General features: G+C 42.2%; 1 protein-coding gene across 6 annotated transcripts in view; it reads left to right on the top strand.

The window, feature by feature from the left end:
• The window catches only part of ARHGEF37 (Rho guanine nucleotide exchange factor 37), a 56,261-nt gene that overhangs the window by 10,184 nt on the left and 23,104 nt on the right, over window positions 1–22,973 (top strand). For all 6 annotated transcript variants that reach the window (XM_044947470.1, XM_006041027.3, XM_006041029.3 and 3 more), the window contains exons 2-4: window positions 6,065–6,261; window positions 7,693–7,816; window positions 17,189–17,336. In XM_044947470.1, the coding sequence (XP_044803405.1) occupies window positions 6,076–6,261; window positions 7,693–7,816; window positions 17,189–17,336 (458 nt within the window). In that variant the 5' untranslated portion in view covers window positions 6,065–6,075. The remainder of the gene's footprint in view (window positions 1–6,064; window positions 6,262–7,692; window positions 7,817–17,188; window positions 17,337–22,973) is intronic.

Here is a 22,973-nt window from a genome sequence, read left to right as displayed (position 1 = left end):
TGAACTGATAAGAGTACAGAAATGGAGAACAGATTCTTATTTGCTGGGTATTAAGGATGAGATGGGGCTGCAACCAAGTGGGTAAAAAGGCAACATGAAGGAAGGATCCTCAAGAAGGAACTGTTCTGCATCTTAGCTATATTGGTGTCAGCATCTTGGCTGTGACAATGTACTGTAGTTTTCCCTGATGATGTCATTGGGGAAGTTGGGTAAAGGGTACATAGAACCTCTGCATTATTTCTTACAGCTGTGTGTGAATCTCTGGTTATCACAAAATTAAAACTTTAACTTAAAAAGCCTCTCCCCTTTGATACTCTTCCCAATACCATTGCTCTAGCTCCCTTTTCAGAGGTTACTTTTATCCTGTGTTGATGGAAATAAATCAATAAACAAAATATAATAGGAATAAGAAGAAGTTTTATTTGAGCCAAACTGAGGACTTTAGCCTAGGAGACAGCCCCTCAGATAATTCTGAGGAGCTGCTGCAGAGAAGCATGGTTTGCAGCACAGTTTTACATTGTTATGTCAGAATAAAGAACATCAAAGAGGTCAGGAATATACTCCTTCAAGGTTACAGAAAAAACAGATCAGGGGCTTCCCTGGTGGCTCAGTGGTAAAGAATCCAACTGCCAGTGCAGGAGACACAGGTTTGATCCCTGATCCGGGAAGATCCCACATGCTGCAAAGCAGCTAAGCCTGTGCACCGTAACTACTGAGCTTGCGCTCTAGAGCCTGGGTACCGCAACTAGTGAGGCCCACGTGCCCCAGAGCCTGTGCTCTGCAACAAGACAAGCCACTGCAGTGAGAAGCCAGAGCACTGCAACTAGAGAGTAGCCCCCACTTGCCACAACTGGAGAAATGCCCCTCGCAGTGAAGACCCAGCACAGTAAAAAATAAATAAATTATTAAAGAAAAAAGTCCAACAGATCAGCATGTTCACAGTAAGTCAGTATGACCTTAGCTCCTGGGGAGGGAGTCTTATCATCGAGGGCGTACCAACAGTGGTATTCCAGGAAAGGAGGCATTTAATCCTTAACATAGACATTCTTTACTTGTGGTCATTGTGCCATTTTCTTCAATAATTAAAGCAGATATGACAGTGTATGTCTGATAAATCACAAACAGCCCATTTTAGGTAGCAGAAAATCAAGTTAAATCATGTATAAGCCAGAATGACTTTCCTATACCTCAATATGTGAAAATTTCTTTAATTACCTGGATTTATTGCTAATTACATCTACAAAATATTTAATGCCTATGCTACATGTATTTGTCCCTAAACAAAATCTAGCATTATTTCACATATTTTAAACTTTTAAAAACTTTTTAATTTTTTTTTTTTCCTTTTACATTTTAAACTTTTAAGAAATAGTATCATACTGGCTTCCCAGGTAAAGAGGGTAAAGAATCTGTCCACAGTGCGGGAGACCCAGGTTAGATTCCTGGGTCAGGAAGGTCCCCTGGAAAAGGGAATGGCAATCTACTCCAGTATTCTTGCCTGGGAAATCCCATGTACAGAGGAGCCTGGCGGGCTATAGTCCATAGGGTTGCAAAGAGTCGGACACGACCGAGCAACTAACACATACACTGTATATCCTTCTGGGACTTGCTTATATATATTTTTTTTCCTGTTTACAACATCTGTGAGGATATCCATGTTGATACATGAATCTATAGTTTTTTTTTTTACTGTTCAGAATTCTATTATATGATTATACCACAAGTTATTTATTCACTTGCATTGAGACATTTGTGTTTTTTCTGATTTTTTGTTATTTCATCAGTACTGCAGTGAACATTCCCATCTATATTTCTTGTGTGTATATGGAGAAGTTTCTCAGAGGTGGGGGTATATCCAGGAGTAGCACTCCTTGGCCTGATAGTGTGTGAATTTTCAACTTTTCTAAATATTGCCAAGTTGCTCTTTAGGGTGGTTGCAACAGTTTATATCATCATATCAGTATATGAGATTTCCCATTCATACAGAGTCACCAACATTTTATTTTCATATTTTGCTGACCTCTTCGACATAGAATGGTATCTCATTATGTTTCTGTTTGCTTCATTTTGTTTTTGGCTGCACTGCATGGCTTGTGGGATCTTAGTTCCCTAACCAAGGATTGAACCTGGGCCCTCAGCAGTGGAAGCTCAGAGTCCTAGCTGCTGAACCCCCAGGGAATTCCTAGTTAGTTCTTAAATATATTTAGATGAAGCTTTATCATTTTCTCCATAAAGATTTTGTACACCTATTATTATTATTTTTAATTGTATGTGTGGCTTGTGAGATCTCAGTTCTCCGACCGAGGACTGAATTCAGGCCATGTCAGTGAAAACCTGGAATCCTAAGCACTAGAACACCAGGGAATTCCCCATCTTTTGTTAAATTAAGATGTTTCGGAAGGAATAAATAACATGTTGTTATTGAATCTTTTTATTCTTATGCTGCTATTTTTCCTTAAATGAACTCTTGAAAATTGTTGTTGATTTGCACAGGAATATAATTTATTTTGGAATATTGATCTCCAGCAAAATTGAGAAATTCTCACTTTTTCTTACATTTAATTGTTCAGTTTAGTTCAGTTCAGTTGCTCAGTCGTGTCCGACTCTTTGCGACCCCATGGACTGCAGCATGCCAGGCTTCCCTGTCTATCACCAACTCCCAGAGCTTACTCAAACTCCTGTCCATCAAGTTGGAGATGCCATCCAACAACTCTCTCATCCTCTGTCATCCCATTCTCCTCCTGCCTTCAATCTTTCCCACCGTTAGGGTCTTTTCCAGTGAGTCGGTTCTTCGCATCAGGTGGCTAAAGTATTGGAGTTTCAGCTTCAGCATCAGTCCTTCCAATGAATATTCAGGGCTGATTTCCTTTAGGATTGACTGGTTGAATCTTTGCAGTCCAAGAGACTCTCGAGTCTTCTCTAACACTACAGTTCAAAAGCATCAATTCTTCAGCACTCAGCTTTCTTTATAATCCAACTCTCATATCCATACATGATTACTGGAAAAACCATAGCTTTGACTAGACGGACCTTTGTGGGCAAAGTAATGTCTCTGCTTTTTAATATGCTGTCTAGGTTGGTCATAACTTTCCTTCTTCTGTTAGGTGCGTACCACTTCTGTCCTTCATTATTTAATTTTTAGTTCACTTCACAGCAGTATGTGTGTGTGTGTGTGTGTGTGCGTGCGTGGGTGCGTGCTCAGTTGTGTCCAACTCTTTGCAGTCCCATGGATTGTAGCCCGCCAGGCTCCTCTGCCCATGGAATTTTCCAGCAAGAATACTGGAGTTGGATGTCATTTCCTACTATAGCGGCTCTTCCAAACCCAGTGATCTAACCCACATCACTTTTGACTCCTGCATTGGCAGGCGGATTCCTTTCCACTAGCATCACCTGGGAAACCTCTTCAAAGCTATAAAAGCATATAATTTAAAGAGATGGATAGTTGTACATTTGTGATGAGAAGGAAAAACAGGTAATTCTGATGTACAGTGTTTGTTATAAAAAACACCCTGTCCTCTTCTCTTGCCTTCTCCAGGCACTACCAGGCAGTTCCTTCTGTTGATTTTAGCTGATTGCACACATGTACTGTTCCTTCTTGAGCAGTACAATTTAGGCATTGTTCTTTGATTTTCAATATGGAGGATTAGGCTTTAGCTCTTTTTGACTCCTTCTCCAACGCCTTGTCCTCTCAGTACATAATATGAATTAGATCACTTGCATTATTACCTGTGTAGATTCTATTTATAGTTGAATCAGGTAGTGACGCATAATTACTTTTATCTTTTCTGCACAATCTTGTTATAATAATTTTTTTGTTTGTTGGTTTATTTCTTAGTTTCACCATGTATTGTCTGTGTAATTGCCTAAATAAGGACCATATTCTCTGCTGTTTCAGTAAATTTGTCCTCAAGACATTCTAGTATCTAGCCCAGACTCTTTGCTGTCTGTCACCAACAGTCAAACTTAGGATTTCTTTTTATCTATCTTGGGAATTTCCTTGGCCTCTCTCACATATTAGGTTACCAGTTTCCTGTATCTCATGTCTTTTTTTGTGTGATTTATTTCTTTATTTTGGTAGAACATAGTTTCCTGACAAGGAAACTATAAGGTAGATTCTCCAGGCCTCCAGGATTCTGAAATTTCCTCCTAGTGTGTTTAGATTTGATTAAAAAAAAAAAAAAACTTATCCTGCTTGGGACTTGTACTTCCTATATCTAACCAATAATATCTTTTATAAATTCTGGACAATTATTAGTCTCATCTCTTTATATATTGCCTCTTCTCACTCTCTTTATTCTTGTCCCCTGGGACACAGAGTTGGTACATGACCTTATTTCAGTATCCAGATCCCTTAATTCTCTTTCATATTTTGCATGATTTTCACTTTCTTTTTAGCAGTCTGGATAATTTCTTCATAACTATCTGCTCCTTTCCTATTTCTCTTGCCTAAATATTTAAAGTGTCCATTTAGTTTTTAATTTCGAAGACTAAATTTTTAACATCTGTAAGTTCTGCTTGGTGCTTTAAAAAATTGTACAGGTCTTTATTTTTTGTGTGTCTTTTCTTTTCCCGCTTATTTTATAGTTTCTGACAGTTTGATTGTCTGATGTTCTGGGGATCTAATCCTGCTCTTGCTGTCTCTGATGATGCTCACTTACATTGGAGTTCTTGTAATTTTGGATTTTAAGCTCATCTTCAGGACAGGGTTATCTCTTGGAGTACCATGTGGCCTAGATTAAGAATGTGCCCTCCTGGAGACATTTTAGTTTTTCTGTGGGTATTAATACTAGCATTAGTCCAGGACTTCTTTTTTGTTGTGGCATATTTCTCAGCATTGAGTTCCTTGGAACACATGTGTAGTATACATTTGAACCTGCGATCCAGTGAAAGCAGGCCTGTTATGAGTTTTCAGAAAGAACTTTTCCTTTACTCAGGACCCAAGTCAAGATGAAGAAACATCTTTGTCATTTTCTGTGTAGGTAGAGGGGCATTTCTTTTCTACTCCCCCATTTCTCTAGCGTGCATGAGGAAAGGAGCTTGTTTCCTGATTCTCCCTGGGCACTAATGCCCAAGTCTCTGAATCACTGAGCTGGGCAGTGCTCTCTTCTTTGCCCACCCTGTCCACTTGGGCTACTGCTGCATCAGCTTAGCTGTTCCTGCTCTGGATTTCCATTCCCTCTGGTTGGGGATCCCTGCTGATTTCCTTTACTTTCTTGCAATACTTGCCATCCAGTGAAAAGGAAGTTTGTTATAGCTGATCTTGCATTTCTAGGTGTTTTGTAGTAGGGAGATTTTTCTTGTCCATAGTATTGCCATTTGTACTTTTTAAAATTATAGATGGAAGAGAAAAGAACATCTGGCTGGGAGGATCAGGAAAGGCCTTAGAGATGAATGTCAGAGCCTAGAGGCATGGGAGGGGTCACAGCAGGTGCAAAAGCACAGAGGCAGGAAATGACTATGCAGGAATGGAGAAAAGCACGTGACTTTCTTTCACTGGAGTGTCAGCGAAGAGGAAAAATGAGGCCAGAGGCAGAGGATACCAGATCACAAGCTTTGTTTCAGGAAGTTTACACTGGGAGCATATATAAGATGAATGGGTGTGGGTGGCAGCAGGTGGGAGAGGGGTTTGGATTTGAAAAAATGATTCTGGAGGCTGTGGAAATAGTCAAGGTGATAGGTAGTGTGGTCTGAATGGGGTAGTGGCAGGTGAAAAGGAGGGAACAGTTGGGAGAAGGAGGGTGAGAGAGTCAGTGAACCAGATAAAGAAATCTGGGTTGAGAGCTGCGGGGGGTGGGGGGGGGGGGGGCGGGGGGGGGGCAAAAAAGGAAGAAAAAGCCAAGCAAGCACATTGTCTTAATCCTGGGAAATGAATTTAAAATGTCAACAATTATCTGAGCTGCGTTCTACCTTTTAAGATTTGTTCAAATACTAATAAATAGTTCATCGACTCTGTAGGCAGCTAAAGATGTTTTTAGGCCACTTGGTGAATAGTTGTCTCTGGACTAAAGGCAGCATGTTCCAGTAGAGCTCCCAGAAGTGAATCTGGATGTGTCTGTCTTTCCAGAACCTGCTGACATGACGAATCATGGGGACGATGCGCTGTCCTCTAGAACTGGTGCTCCAGATGGGGATGATCGACTCTCTGAGGACAAATCCTTGGTCCAGCAGAGGCTGGCTGTCAGGGAACTCATTGACACTGAGGTCTCCTACTTGAACGTGCTCCAGCTCTGTGCCTCTGACATTAGGAGCCGCCTGCAGCAGGTACCTGGGTGGGGCCACACTCAGCTTGTCTTTATAGAGGCAGACATGGGTCCCGGCTTCTGAGACCTCACATCTGTTCCTGGGGCAGGCTTGATGAAGGGGAAAGTGGTGAATGTGAAGTCGTGGTACTTCTACTACTGGCCCTGCAACCTTCAGCAAGGTTTTTGACACCTTGGAGCCTTAGTATAAAAAGTGTTAGTTGCTCAGTCTTAGTATATTCTTCTGCTAAATGGGCAGAGAAGAATCACCTCAGAGAATTAAATGAGCTAATGGATAAGATAGCCCTTTATTTAGTTTAGAACAGATTGTTTTAGGTGACCTATTTGTAATTGTCTCATTTAGAGAGTGGTAACATGAAAAAGTTATCATTACATGGGTTTCTAGTTTAGTATTCATTTTTTACATCTTTTTCATCCCAGTTTCAGAAATAACATAGGCTCTCTTTCTAAAATTTCAACCATCCCCTAGCATGTAAGGTCCATAAGGGGAAAGGCTGTTTATTAATAGTTCAGTGTATTCCAGTTCTTGACATATAAATAATGGACTCCAATTACTATTTATTGAATAAATGAAATAAGCAGATAATGTAGATGAAAACCCTCCCTTATTTTACCCTCCAGAAATTGGGATTTTTCCTCTGGAGGCATTAAACAAACAAATATAGATCGTTACTTATTTTAGCAAAAATAAAGCATACTGTAGATATTTTTCTACAGTTAGCTTCTCCCACTTGATTGTGCATCCAGGGCTTCTATCTTTATATATATCCTATATAGGGCTTCCCTGGCAGCTCAGCAGTAAAGAATCTGCCTGCAGTGCAGGAGACACAGGAGATGTGGGTTCAATCCCTGGATTAGGAAGATCCCCTGGAGGAGGGTATAGCAACCCACTCCAGTATTCCTGTCTAAAAAATCCTATGGACAAAGGAGCCTGGTGGGATACAGTCCATAGAGTTGCAAAGAGTTGGACACGACTGAAGCAACTGAGCACAGTCAACATATGTAGATATCCTGCATCCTTTTAACAGTGGTGCAGTTTAGCTCATAGGGGCTGGAGTTCAGAATGTATCTAAAGGTAATAGTGGTAGGTGCCAAGTGTGTCAGAGCTGGAAAGAAGTCCAACTTCCCACACTTACATGGCAGATGGGGAAATGAGAGAAGAAAAATTATAGTTGGCAGCAGACCTAGGATAACGCAGTTCAGCTTTCCTTTCATGGTGAGTGCTCCATCTCTTCCTCTCTTCTCTTAGAGTAATAAAAATACCTAACTTATAAAATTTCAAAGTCCTTTCAAACATTCCTCTGGAACAGTCTTCCCAAGAGAGATGGAACCCCGATGGCGTGACTATTCTGGACTACTGTCCGAAACCTACCAAAAAATCACTCTTACCAAACTCCTGAGCAGCCTTCCACAGAGTCTTTGTTCCTTTTAGCTGCCACAGGGAGATCTGGATGTCCTGTTCTCAAACATCGATGACATCATCAAGGTGAACAGCAGACTGCTTCATGATCTGCAGGAGACAGCCTCCAGGGAAGAAGAACAAGTACAGCTAATCGGTGAGCAAAAAACCAGGCAGTTGGCAGCCTGAGATTCCCGTGGAATTGTTCTAGGCATATGGTCATTGCTGTACTTTCCCCAGCATTCCAGGGAGATGCAGCTCAATGAGAGGCTGTTTGGGGAGTCCCTGAAATACAGCATGTCAGAGCTGGCAGGACCCTGAGATGATATCCAGCCCAACCCCATCACTATAGATGAAGAGACTGAGGCCTCAAGACAGAGAGGACATACTGATAGACACATAATTAGTTAGTGGTGTGGCTGAGACTCTATCCCAGGGTTTTTCACAGTCGTTCACTCAGTAGGTGCTTAGTGATCACCTGCAGTGTGCCATTCACTGTGCTGTGTGCTGAGGTAACAGAAAGGTCCAGTCAACCAGAGGGTCTGATCGTCTGTTCTTTTGGGTTAGTGAGTGAGAGAGACAGAAGATACACAGATAAACAGGAGAATTTGAAGTAGTAATTTGTAATTTAAAGAATAACAAATATGGTAACTTTTGAGAAAAGAGAAGGCCTCCTGAGGAGAGGACATTTGAACTGAGACCTGTTAGGGAGGAGCCAGCTATGAGATGATCTGGACAAAGAGTAGAGAAAATAGGTATGCGGAGGCCTATCCTTTGGCAGAGGTGAGCCTGGGATATTTGATGGACAAGGCTGGTGAGGCTCCAGGGCAATGAATGAGGGGAGAGTGTAGGAGATAGAATAGAAAAGGCAGAGAAGGACCAGATCCTGCAAGGCCTTCTAGGAGTGTGGATTTTCTCCTAAGTGTGATGAGACCTCACTGGACAATTTTGAGCAGGGGAGTGATATGGTCAGATTTCTTTTTCGAAGATCCTTTTGGTAATTGTGTACAGTGGATTGTGAAAGAGTGGCAAGAATGGAAGTAATGAGATCAGCTGGTGGTTTTACCTTCACCTAGGTGAGAGATGGAGGTGGACTCCTGATTCTGAAATAGTTAGGATGACCAGACATAAAGGAGGAGGAATGAGTAGGTGTAAACCTCAAACTTCTGCAGTCCCTTCCCGTCTCCTGTTCTGGAGCTACTTGATGAAACTTCTATGGTCAGAGGTTTTCAGGTGGGGTCAGAGGACAGAGGTGGATGGGCTCAGAAAGGTAGAAGGGTGCAGGCTCAGGAGTTGTGATGCACAGGCGTAGTACTCCATGGCCTGTGGGATCTTCCCAGACCAGAGATTGAATCCATGTCTCCAACATTGACAGGTGAATTCTTTATCACTGAGCCACCAGGAAAGCCCGACTATTTTTTTTAAATGATAGAGTAATACAAAATTAAGGAACGAGATTTTTTAGTAGTATCTAGATAATATTTGCCTGCAAAATCCCATGGACTGAGGAGCCTGGTGGGCTGCAGTCCGTGGGGTTGCTAAGAGTCAGACACGACTGAGTGACTTCACTTTCACTTTTCACTTTCATGCATTGGAGAAGGAAATGGCAACCCACTCCAGTGTTCTTGCCTGGAGAATCCCAGGGACGGGGGAGCCTGGTGGGCTGCCATCCATGGGGTCATACAGAGTCGGACACGACTGAAGTGACTTAGCAGCAGCAGCAGCAGGTAATATTTTTATCTTTTATCACTTTATCTATATTTCTGTTAATGATAACCACTTATTTGAGTGAGATTTTTTATTACATTTTATTTGTACTGGATTTTAGTTGCAGCATGTGAACTCTTAGTTGAGGTATGTGGGATCTCGTTCCCTGACCAGAGATCAAACCCAGGACCCCTGCACTGGGAGTGCAGAGTCTTAGCCGCTGGACCACCAGGGAAGTCCCTTGAGTAGAAATTGTTACAGCCTCAGGTTGAAGATGCTCCAGGGATCTGGGGACTCTGAGGTCAGCATCTTCTGTTGGTATGGGTTTGAGATTCAACTATTCCTTGTTAAGGGTCCTTACCTGTTCATCTCTGCCTTCCAGCTGAACCTGTAAAAAGTTAAGATGCTACTTTGTCCAAGCCTGGTGACATCTCCATTCCCTGGCTTCCCTGTTTCCCTGATAGATTCGCCACATAAAATACAGGATGCCCAATTACATTTGAATTTCACATTAACAATGAAAATTATACTAAGTTTACTGAATTATACTAAGTTTATCCCATGGAATACTTGGGACATACTTATATTAAAACTTTCATTATTTATCTGAAGTTCAAATTTAACTGAGCATTTTATGTGTCATCCTGCCCACCCCCCCCCCACCTCCCCCGCATTTTGTCAAGCCTGTCCCCTGGCCTTTACCAAGTGTACAGAAAATAGCCTTCTCATCCTCTGCCCCTTATGGTTAGCCAAAAAGAGATACAAAGAATCCACACGGGCTTTTGTTTTCCTAGGTGCAACTTTGTGCTTGATCATGGCTGAGCTGGTTTCTACCAGCTCTTCCTATTCCTCTCTCAGCCCTCAGGCCCTGCTATGCAAGGGAGGCCCTTATCCCAGTTCCATACCACAGCATTTTAAAAGATTTTTGGACATCAGGCATGAACCTCCCAAATGAGTCAGGTTCCATGTTCTTACGAATGCTTTCAAATACAGCTCCCAGTGGAGTTCCCCCACGGGCTCCTGTCACTGGAAGGCACCGTGTTCTAGTTCAGTCTTATCTAAAAGAAATGCAGTGTGAGCCATGAATTTAAGACTTTTGAGTAGCTCCATTAAAAAAACTAAAGCAGTGAAATGAATTTTAATATATCTCATTTAACCCAATATATCAAAATAATATTTCAACATGTAATTAGTGTAAAACTTATTCATGGTACATTCTACTTTTTTTTGTACAAAGTCTTTGCAATCCAGTGTCATTTACACTGACAGCACATCTTAATTGGGATTCTCCGTATTTCAAGTTCCCAGGGGTCATATATGGCTCGTGGCTTATAGGTCAAGTGGTTTAGAGCAGGGGCTTTGGAATTGACTTGCAAGGTTCTGTCACTCACATCTCGTTCATGTCTCTGAGCCTCAGTTTCATGCCATCTGTATGAAAATAGTACCCATTTTGGTGCCAGTCATGACTATGGGTACCTAAATCAGTCCTGAATATTCACTGGAAGGACTGATGCTGAAGCTGAAACTCCAGTACTTTGGCCATCTGATGAAAAGAACTGAATCATTTGAAAAGACCCTACTTCTGGGAAAGATTGAAGGTGGGAGGAGAAGGGGACGACAGAGTATGAGATGGTTGGATGGCATCTCCGACTTGATGGACATCAGTTGAGTAAGCTTTAGGAGTTGGTGATGGACAGGGAAGCCTGGTGTGCTGCAGTGCATGGGATTGCAAAGAGTCGGACACGACTGAGCAACTGAACTGAACATAAAATAGCCTTTTTTATTCTCATGACCTTGTTACTTATTGATTATTATTACTAGTGGACAACAGAGGATCCAGGTATACCCAACAGAGGGTCCATGGGGTCCCAAAGAATCGGGCACAACTTAGTGACTGAACAAAAACATTATCATCCCCATTTTATTTGCACTGGATTTTAGTTGCAGCATGTGAACTCTTAGTTGAGGTATGTGGGATCTCAAGACTCAGAAAGGTTAAGTAACTTTCCTAAGGTCAAACAGCTTAACCAGGCAGAGTCATGATTTGAGTAGCTCCTTCAGACAACATCCTGCCTCCCTTTCTCATTTCTCCAGCCAGAGGTAGAGTGGCCTTTTGAGAGTAACTCTTAGCTGCTGTAACTTCTTTCCAATCTGTGACTAAGGAGGACAAGAGGAGAAGAAATAAGTCTTTGGTGCCCCTGCATTCCTGCCTGTTGGACAGCTCTGCTCTGTGCTCTAGGGAAGTTTGCTTTTCTCCACCTTCAGTTACGGAAATACCCCTGCCCCTGGCCATGCTGATGTGATGCAGTTTCTTTGGCAAAAGTCACATTCCTGCAGAAGAACCTAAGTAGAGAAGAATGTGGGAACTGCCCCAGGTTTCAGGGCTACGCCCAAGCTATCTCCAAGTGAGGTCATCTCTGCAGCTAGCTGATCTCCCTATCCTATGCATTCTGCCTAACTGCAGTTTTGGGTAGTCTTTCCTGGTCACGTTCTCCCTTGTTCTGGGGGCTTCTCCCGAGGGAGTTCTTTCTGAGGATTGTCTTGAGCAGCACTGGGGAGGGGTTATGCATCCTGGGGTGGTAGTCTCGCTGTGGGAGCCTTTGCTGAGAGCTGGACCATGCTAGTCCAGTTACTCCCTGTCTCAAGGGGGGCCGGGTACATTTCACAGGTACAACACATAGCATCAGCAGGCTTTAGGCTTAGCTGGGCTTCCTGTGGTCTGTGGCTTACTTGCCCTTTTGTGACTAATACGTTTCTCTTCACCCTCACCACTATCCAAATAGTCTTGCTTTTTTAAAAAAACATTTATTTATTTATTATTGGCTCTGCTGAGTCTTTGTTGCTGCATGGGCTTTCTCTAATTGTAGAGAGTGGGGCCTATTCTCTAGTTGTTGTGCACAGGCTTCTCCTTGTGTGGCTTCAGTTGTAGAGCACAGGCTCTAGGGTACATGGGCTTCAGTTGTTGCAGCTCATGGGCTTAGTTGCCCCAAGACATGTGGGATCTTCTCAGACTAGGGATCAAACCAGTGTCCCCCGAATTGCAAGGAGGATTCTTATCCACTGGACCATCAGGGAAGTCCTGTAGTAGCCTTTTAATAGCTATTCCTCTTTCCATGTTTTACTCCTGATTTAGTCTCAACATAGTATAGCTCTAATAGACATTTTTTTTCAGCACTTTCAGATTTACAGAAAAATTAAGTAGAGGGAATTCCCAGTGGTTAGGACTCTATTTTTATTCTACATATATTGCTTGATTGATGGCATTAAAATTGATTTATAATATTCTTAATATATATTAATAGTTTCATGTATACAACATTTCATTTGATTTTATATATACTACAGTGTGCCCACAACTGAAAATTTAGTTTTTATTTGACACCAAGCAGTTGACCCACTTTAACCGTTTTCAGTTCAGTTCAGTTCAGTCCAGTCGCTCAGTCGTGTCCGGTTCTTTGCGACCCCATGAATTGCAGCATGCCAGGCCTCCCTGTCCATCACCAACTCCTGGAGTTCACTCAAACTCATGTCCATCGAGTCGGTGATGCCATCCAGCCATCTCAACCTCTGTCGTCCCCTTCTCCTCCTGCCCCCAATCCCTCCCAGTATCAGAGTCTTTTCCAATGAGTCAACTCTTTGCATGAGGTGGCCAAAGTACTGGAGTTTCAGCTTTAGCATCATTCCTTCCAAGAGCACCCAGGACTGATCTCCTTTAGAATGGACTGGTTGGATCTCCTTGCAGCCCAAGGGACCCTCAAGAGTCTTCTCCAACACCATAGTTCAAAAGCATCAATTCTTCGGCACTCAGCTTTCTTCACAGTCCAACTCTCACATCCATACATGACTACTGGAAAAACCATAGCCTCAACTAGACGGACCTTTGTTGGCAAAGTAATGTCTCTGCTTTTGAATATGCTATCTAGGTTGGTCATAACTTTGCTTCCAAGGAGTAAGCGTCTTTTAATGCCATGGCTGCAGTCACCATCTGCAGTGATTTTGGAGCCCAAAAAATAAAGTCTGACACTGTTTCCCCATCTATTTCCCATGAAGTGATGGGACCAGATGCCATGATCTTCATTTTCTGAATGTTGAGCTTTAAGCCAACTTTGTCACTCTCCACTTTCACTTTCATCAAGAGGCTTTTTAGTTCCTCTTCACTTTCTGCCATAAGGGTGGTGTCATCTGCATATCTGAGGTTATTGATATTTCTCCTGGCAATCTTATTCCAGCTTGTGCTTCTTCCAGCCCAGCGTTTCTCATGATGTACTCTGCATAGAAGTTAAATAAGCAGGGTGACGATATACAGCCTTGACGTACTCCTTTTCCTATTTGGAACCAGTCTGTTGTTCCATGTCCAGTTCTGACTGTTGCTTCCTGACCTGCATATAGGTTTCTCAAGAGGCAGGTCAGGTGGTCTGGTATTCCCATCTCTTTCAGAATTTTCCTCAGTTTATTGTGATCCACACAGTCAAAGGCTTTGGCCTGCCCCCAATCCCCCTTTCCACCTACATTTATTAATTCTTATTCTATAAGCAAGAAATGTCCCTTCCATTCATTTTTTAAAAGTTATTTTTAGTTTTCAAATTTTTAGGTATAGTTGATTTATAGTGTTATATGTTTTAATTGTACAACATAGTGATTCACAGTTTTTATTATTTATTTATTGTATTTATGGCTGTGTTTGGTCATCATTGCTTTACACGGGCCTTCTCCAGTTGAGGTGATTGGTGGCTACTGTCTAGTTATGCTCAGGCTTCTCTTTGCGGTGGTTTCTCTTGTTGTGCAGCATGGGCTCTAGGCCTGTGGGCTTCAGTAGTTGTGGCACTGGTTCATAATTTTTAAAGGTTACAGTTATAGATTTTTTATAGTTATAAAATATTGGCTCTATTCCCTGTGCTGTACCCATTCGTTTCTTTATTCAACTTTTATATAAGTATAAACTCATGGATATTTGCTTTATTCCATGAGTCAGAACCCAGTACTATTATTATTCATTTTCTTGCTCAAATTTTACCAGCTTTGGCCATGGGGAGCTCTTTCCAGTTGACACCTGTGTCCTTTCAATGTGTCTCTAACAATGTGTGAGTACTTTCTTGCTTTCTGACACCACAAGGTGTTCTCAGCTCATCTTGTATTTTCCCTGCCCTATCCTTGCGATCAGCTTTTCTCCTGGGAAACCTGGTTCCTACCTTTGGTGTGCTCATTGCTCCTGGGGTGTCATTGCTTCTAGGCCCTCTTAGCTGATATTTAGGAAATACGTGTATATATACCAACACACGCATGTACACATATCTACATTTCTTTCTATATCTGTCCATCTATATTGTTGTTTAGTTACTAAGTCATGTCCAACTTTTTGCGACTCCATAGACTATAGCCCGCCAGGCTCCTCTGTCCATGGGATTTCCCAGGCAAGAACACTGGAGTGTGTTGCCATTTCCTTTTCCAGGGGATCTTCCCAACTCAGGGATCAAACCCACATCTCCGGCAATGGCAGTTGGATTCTTTACCACTGAGCCACCAAGGAAGCCCGTCTATATTTATATATTTAAAATACATAAAACCATGAGTTCCTACTAATACCTCTAATTCCAGTCCAGTATCTCAGGGTTCATTCTAATCTTTCCTCTTTTCTTATTTGCAGCATCTTTCTGTGAAAGGTGAAATGGTTGCCATTATCTACAGTGTATTTACTTATTTGTTCAAAGTTAGTAGTCACTTAGAGTATTTTTTTTTTTTGGTTATGTTATATTTTAATAAAAATTACTAGCCTGTACTTTTGTGAAAAATACTTATGTTAATTTTTTCATACACCCTTCAGTGTGGTTATGTTATTCATTTGTAATAGAATTAGGTTCATTCCTTATTGTTTGTATTCTATTTGGGGTTCCTTCCACATCCTGGTTGGTCTTAGCTGTATATTTATTTTGGGAGTATGTAAAATATTACCATGGTTCCAAGATCAGAGCTATATAAGAAGGTATATTTAGTAAAGCACTGTTCCCCTCTCATCCCTACTGTCCTACCCCATTCCCTGTTCTTTCCATCCCATTCTGTCTCCCCAGTAAGTAACTAATCTCATAAGTTTCTGTTTTTTTTAAAATATAGAATGTCACAACTTGGCGTGTCATTTGTGTGCAGGGGATTGCTGGTCTTTCTTGTATTGTTATTAACTTTAGTGTAAGTGCTATTGAAATTGAGCATGGGCGTGATCCTTTTAAAACAAAAACTAGATCATTCTCGCCCCTGCTCAAAACCTTCTAGTTGCTTCTTGCCACCATTAGAATAAAGCCTGAACACCTTACTACACCGTATTTACTTACTTCAAGGCCGTACATAATCTGGCTTCAGTTTCCTGTTTATTTTCTCTACTTTGTGCCCTTGCTCACTGTGTTCCAGCCACACCTGCCTTCTGTGTCACCTGCATGTCAGGCATTCACTTGCCTTAAGGCCTTTGTATTTGTCCTTCCCTAAACCTGGCACTGCTCTTCCCTCAGACTTTCCCAGGGATGGATTCTTTTGGACTGCGATAAACATCCACATCTTTATGGAGGTCTTTCCTAAATAGATCTGTATGTATGTGCTTAGTTGCTCAGTCATGTCTGACTCTTTGCGACCCCGTGGACTGTAGCCTGCCAGTTTCCTCTATCCCATGGAATTTTCCAGGCAAGAATAAACTGGAGTGGATTGCCATTTCCTACTCCAAGGGATCTTCCCAACCCAGGGATCGAACCCACGTCTCTTGTGTCTCCTGCATTGGCAGGCAGATTCCTGACCACAGTGACACCTCTAACTCTTTATCTGGCTTTGTTTAAATCTGTGGTACTTATCACTACCTGGCATCAGTTCAGTTCAGTTCAGTCGCTCAGTCGTGTGCGGCTCTTTGTGACCCCATGAAACGCAGCACGCCAGGCCTCCCTGTCCATCAGCAACTCCCGGAGTTTACCCAAACTCATGTCCATTGAGTCGGTGATGCCATCCAACCATCTCATCCTCTGTCGTCCTCTTCTCCTCCTGCCCTCAGTCTTTCCCAGCATCAGGGTCTTTTCAAATGAGTCCTCTCTTCGCATCAGGTGGCCACCAAGTATTGGAGTTTCAGCTTCAACATCAGTCCTTCCAGTGAACACCCAGGACTGATCTCCTTTAGGATGGACTGGTTGGATCATCTTGCATATGTAATATATAAATAAATATATTTATTTATTGTCTGTCTTCCCCCTGAGAATATCAGCCCCATGAGGCAGGGTCATTATTTCATTCAAAGAACTTAGAAGAGTGCCTCATACACAGTCAGTACATAAGTAGTTGGTAAGTTTTGGGAAAATGAGGTTTGTGTCAGGTGCTTTATGTGCATTTTTAAAATTAATCATCCCAGTGAACACTTGGAGGTGAGTACTATTTATATTCCCATCTATAGATGAAAATATGGAGGGTCAGAGGGATAAGATACTCACCCTAGACTATGCTACTGGGAAAGGGTTGGCTGGAGATCTGGCCTTACTTCTCTCTGACTCCAAAGCCCACATTTTGACTATCCATGCTGTGCTGTAGGGTGTCTTTGTAAACAGGGTTTAGATACTGTTTATTAAGCACACACATGACATCATTGTGTCACTTAATCCTACAGCAGCCTTTTGAAAGTGACATGAAAAAGTGGGAGCTGAGGAAGATGAGGTGACTTGCCCAAGGTTACAGTGCTGGTTAAGCCGGGCAGTCTTACGTCAGAGCTAAAGCGCTTAGCTGTGTCACTCACGGCCTCCCTGTTCTAAGCAAGAGGACATGCAGAAACGCTTTTGAGAACTTGTTGCCTTTTCACTGTCAGGTAACGCATTCCTGGAATTCCAAGAGGAGTTGGAGCAAGTCTATAAGGTGTACTGTGCCAGCTACGAACAGGCCTTGCTGCTGGTAGAGACCTTCCGGAAGGAGCCAGAGCTGCAGCGGGAGATCCAGGGCATCATTGAGGCAGTGCTGTGAGTAGAATGATCCCTACGGATGCCGAGGTCAGGGGCTGTTAAAGTCTCACCCTAGCTTGGGGCTGCTCACACTGTTTCAGGAGTGTCCTAGTCAGGCCGGGCTGGGCTATGCTGCAGAGACAAACAACCCCCAACTCTTTCAGTGGTTTCAACCAATGAGGTTTCCACCTTCCTTATGCTCCAGTGTGGGTTAACTTGGAGCTCTTCCCAGTGTCATGCTCACTCTGGAACTCAAGCTGACACCAGCCACTGTCTAGAACATGGCCAGTGACTTGGCAAGGAACAAAGAACTCTGGAGGGTCTCACACTGGTTACTAAATGTTCCAGGCCAGAAGTAATATCCATTGCTTCTCATAATTCGGAGTCCAGAACTAATCACCTGACTTCATCCAGTACCAGGAGGGCATGCCTTCCAGCCATGTGTTCAGAGGTGGAAAAGCAGAAACATTTGGTGAACAGCACTGTGCCCATCATAGGGAGGGCAGTGAGATGGTGGGAACCATGTGCTGTAAGCAGCAGTGGCAGGAAGCAGGCTTGCACCACCTGAGGAGACCTCTCTACAGATGGCTGGAGTCCTGCCCCACAGAAAAGGATCAGAACTGCCTTGGGGGGCCTCACAGCCCAGAGCTGGCACCAGTGAGTGGGAGCTCGGGGTAGAGATATGTACAGAATAAATTTTTTAAATTAAAATTTTGAACAGGTACGCTTAGCACAGTTTAAAAGCTTTAAAACATCTGAATTTAAACAGTAAAAGCAAAAGATCTCCCCTGTCCCTTCATCCATCCAATTGCTGCTACTACCTGCAAAGTCAAGGTAACCACTTTTAAATTCCTTATGGATCTTTGTAGAGTTCCTGTATACCTATACAAGTAAATCTAAATATATACTCTTATTTTCCCATCTTCTTATAAAAGTTTATAATTTTTTTCACTTATGTTATATCTTGGAGGCCTTTCCAATTCAATACATATATGTATGACCCTTTGAATGGCTATGTATTTTTCTACCATGTGGTTGTTCCACAGTTTCTTTAACTGCTCTCTATTGATGGATATTGGTTTGTTTCTATTCTTTGTAGCATTACAGATAATGCTATGTGATTATTCACAAACATATATTATTTTACTGAAGTGCAAATAAAAGTATCTATAAGTTAAATTTCCAGATGAGAAATTGCTAGATTAAAGGAAGTATGTGTTAATAACTTTGATAATATTGCAAAATTTCTCACTGTAAAGGTAATACCAGTTGATATTCCCATGAACAAATATAAGGGTGTTTCCCCTCAGCCTCACCACCAGAGTACATTGTGAAACTTCAGAGTATTTACCACTGAGATAGGTGAAAAATGGCATCTCTGTAATGTTTCATTTTGTATTTATCTTCTTATGATTAAAGTGGATCATCATATATTTAAAAAGACTTCTATTTAGGACTTCCTTGGCGGTCTGGTGGTTAAGACTTCGTGTTCCCAATGCAAGGGGCACAGGTTCAATCCCTGGTTGGAGAATTAAGATGCTGCATGCCATGCAGCATGGTCCAAAAAAAAAAAGCTGTATCTTCCCCAAGCTTACCAAATGAAGATAGATGAAGGCCATCTTCTGGAAATCAGAATAGTATAGGAGGAACAGAGATTATTATTGTTATTTCATCTTACTTAGGCATTTCCTGTTTACACCAAGAGAGTGTAGATTTTGGTCTTTAAAGCTAGCGTTATCTCATGTGGATCCTCCTGCTATCTCTCTTCCTTCTCTCCCTTATCCTTAACTCTTGTGCCCCCTGAAGCCTTCTTTTGAAGTAGCCATGTCCTAGCCCCTCCCAGCCTTTAAAAAAGCCTACTTTCGTTTTCTTTGATTCCTTTGGTCCCTTCATGGATCTTACAAACTTAGGCTTTTGTAAGAGTCACTAAATAATTTCTACAGGAGTGAGGCAAGTAACAGAAATGAGGGAAGCGGGACGCCAGCTGTGAGACAAAAGGGAGTAATGGAGGCTGTGGCAAATCAGAGCCAGCAGTCCCTGTATAGAGTGTAGCTGCAGCCCAGCCTCAGCTAATCACTGTTGCATCAAGTAGCTTTTGCTATAGCATATCACCCCAAATATAGTGGTTTAAAATATAAATCATCTCCAAAATTTGTTTAAAGCAAATATTTCTCAAGGTCACATTTGTGCATGTTAGCAATTTAGCTGGACTCAGTAAATGATTTTTCTAGTCCTGGCTGAACTCCCTCACATGTCTGTGATCAACCATAGGTCAGCTTTGCTGATGTTGGCTGGACTTTCCTATGAACGTGGGACACACGAGCTGACTCAGCTCTGCCTTTTGAGATCTTGGCTTAGAACTGGCATGCTGTGCCAGGCTCGGGAGGTGGGAAAATAGTCCCCACTTCTTGGTGGGAGAAGCTTCAAAATCATGTTCAAAGGGTATAGATACAGAGAGTAAAGTAATTGCAGCCATTTTTTTTGTAAACCGTCTACCTCAGTTGCTGTGTAGAAATATGATTCCACTGTGGCCAGATCCTCTGATCTTTCAAGAGAAACCAGAAGCTTTGATGTAAGTCTCTGCAGTGTTAAATATTGGCATCTAGTTCAGACATGTCAGAAGCACTGTGTGGGGGGCCCTAGTTGGCACAGAGGCTGCTCTTTGTCACATCTTCTGCACTCTGGTCTTTCCCAACTAGGCCAGACATTTCTCATGGGCTTTGGCGCCAGGCAGCCTGGCAACAAATCGAGCTCTCTGCTCTTTATTCACCTTGGCAGGAGCCATTTAGTGTCTCAGAACCTAGTTTCCCTACATGTAGAGTGGGAGTAAAAGCAACAGCTCATGGGGATGTAGACTCATTGCATGCAGGTAATACTCAGTAATTCCCTAGTAAGACCATAGCTATGGTAGGTATCTTGGTTAGGAAGGGATTATGCTTCCCTGAGACCACACTGTGGCTCTCTGCTCCTTCAGTCCCAGTGCTCCCTTTTTATAACAAATTTATTATCCTGAGTTACATTCTGAAAAAAATTCTCCTGCCCATATACATAATTGAAAAAAATAAACATAATGGCTTAGCTATAATTAAAAGAGAAATAAAAGGAAGGTAATTTCTAATAATGTAATATGTATTACATATGTAATATATAATATGTATAATGTAATGTATGCAAATACTTGGGCACCGCTACACTAGCAATCACATGCTTATAAGAGAAAAAGAGTCAGAAGCCATTCTGTACACAAAGTACAGAAAACCTAAAGAGCAGAGAATATGTGTACCCTGGAATGACACAAACTTGACTTCCTTGTGTATGATAAGAGAAAGAAGGAAACAACATAATTGAAGTAGGGATAATATTACATACTGGGAGGCAGAGAAAATGAGGAATGATGTTCTTACAGATGGCCTGTGTCGTATTTACAAAAGGTAGTATCATAGTAATTCCCAGTGTGAAGATATGTGACTGGATGGAGTCCAGGTGTCACAAAAATATCTTAGTTCTTCTAACTGCAGCCTGTTTCAAGGCATTCATTCAGTCTCTGAATGTTGAGAAAGGCGTATGAAACGTAGAACAATTCTCCATAATGTGAGACTGTCCTTGCAGGATATTCTGCTTCCCTGGGACCCTGTCCACTAAATGCCTGCAGCACCCCAGAGCCTGCAGGTTTTAAGACTGCCCTCAATGAAATCCTCTGGTCTAATGTTGCAGCAGGAATGACATCCTTTCGGTCATCCCAATTTTACTCTGTGTATTTACAGGAAGACAGAAAATAGACTTCCTACGGGAAAGTATAGACATTGGATGGTGGGTGGGTGGATGGATAGAAGGAATTTTAAGGGGCTCCTACTATGCATGCTGCTCTAGAACTATTAATCACCTTCCTCCTGAAACAGTCATCCCGGCTTTCTGTGCTGATGATCATGGGGCTCTTTCTGGAGCCTGGCTGACTAGGATCACACCAGCTGGATATCCAGAGACGATAAATGGCACCATCTCATTAGATCTTTGTGATTCCAAAATATATGCTACCTCCCACTTTTTATTTGGGTGGGTGAGTTGGTGAGGTGTTTAGTTTATCCTAGTTCTTAAGGCTGGAGAAGGCAATGGCACCCCACTCCAATACTCTTGCCTGGAAAATCCCATGGACGGAGGAGCCTGGTAGGCTGCAGTCCATGGGATCGCTAAGAGTCGGAGACGACTGAGCGACTTCCCTTTCACTTTTCACTTTCATGCATTGGAGAAGGAAATGGCAACCCACTCCAGTGTTCTTCCCTGGAGAATCCCAGGGACGGGGGGGCCTGGTGGGCTGCCGTCTATGGGGTCGCACAGAGTCGGACACGACTGAAGTGACCTAGCAGCAGCAGCAGCAGCAGCAGCAGCTCTTAAGGCAGCGCTTCCCTCCTGGCGGCCAGTGGAATCAGAGGCTTGTCCTTACAGCCACAGGAAGCTTTGCCTTAGGGAGACCAGTCTAATGGCACAGCTTTCAGTGGGGAGGAGAGGTGGATCAGGCTAACACAAAGCACCCGCAGTTCCACAACAACTTAGGCAGAGTGTTGGGAGAAGACACATAATCTGTTTTCCTTTATTGGCATTTTTTGATTAAGTATGAAAGTAACATACTTATTGAAAAAAGGAAATTTCAAACAATACACAGATTATACAAAGTAAAAAGTATAAGTCCATTCCCCCTTGGTTTCCTGTTTCCCATGCCTCCCCCTAGTAGTTAACATGTCCATCCAAATTTGATTCTGTGTATTTACAGACAGGTAAGAAATAGACTTTCCATGGGAAAATCTAGATGTTGGATGGATGGATGGATGGATAGATAAATAGAAAGAATGAATGAATTAATGAATTTTTAAGGGACTCCTACTCTAGATTCTAGGGCTTGTTTTTTCACTTAACCATAGCCATGAATTATTTTACCATGTTCCTTTTTTTTTTCTCTTTTAACCATGTTCTTTAATGGCTATATAGGGTTCTTTTCCAGGGCAGCTTATAGTCAGCTCATCCCCTGTTGATGGATATTTGAGTTGTTTCCCAAATTTTACTGTCACAGAATTGCTGAATAACTTCTACCTTTATCCATGCTCACTTGAGTTAATATTTTTATGGGTAGATTTCTGTAGTAGGATTGAGGGAATTGTATATTTCACAAATTGCTAAATTACTCTCTAAAAAGATGCCACCAACTGATACTCTCACCAAGAGAATGTAAGAGGACTGTTTCCCCATATTCATCCAACTCTGGGTGAGTCTTTCAATTTTTTTTTTTTTTGGCCACACCATGTGGCATGGGAGATCTTAGTTCTTCAATCAGGATTGCACCCATACCCCCTGCATTGGGAACACAGAGTCTTAACCACCAAACTACCAGGGAAGTCCCAAGTCTTTTAATTTTTATTGCCCATCTGATAGGCTACAAAAAGAGTTTTCTCCAAATTACTTTAGAAAGGCTGTAAAGAAAGAGGTTGCTGTAATTCTGTAGTTCTTGTTGTGGAGAAGAGATGTAATCATCTCTTTGAAGGCTCCCTGCCCTCTGTCATCTCTGACTTGTGAGGCAATAGTTGTCCCCATGAGACAGTTGTCCTTTTCTCATGAAAAGTAAGCCCAGAGGACAGAGTTTTGCAAATATCTGACCACTGTTTC

This window comes from Bubalus bubalis, chromosome 9 (genome assembly GCF_019923935.1).
Source record: "Bubalus bubalis isolate 160015118507 breed Murrah chromosome 9, NDDB_SH_1, whole genome shotgun sequence".
Lineage (NCBI taxonomy): Eukaryota > Metazoa > Chordata > Mammalia > Artiodactyla > Bovidae > Bubalus > Bubalus bubalis.
This window is presented reverse-complemented; position numbering and strand designations above follow the sequence as displayed.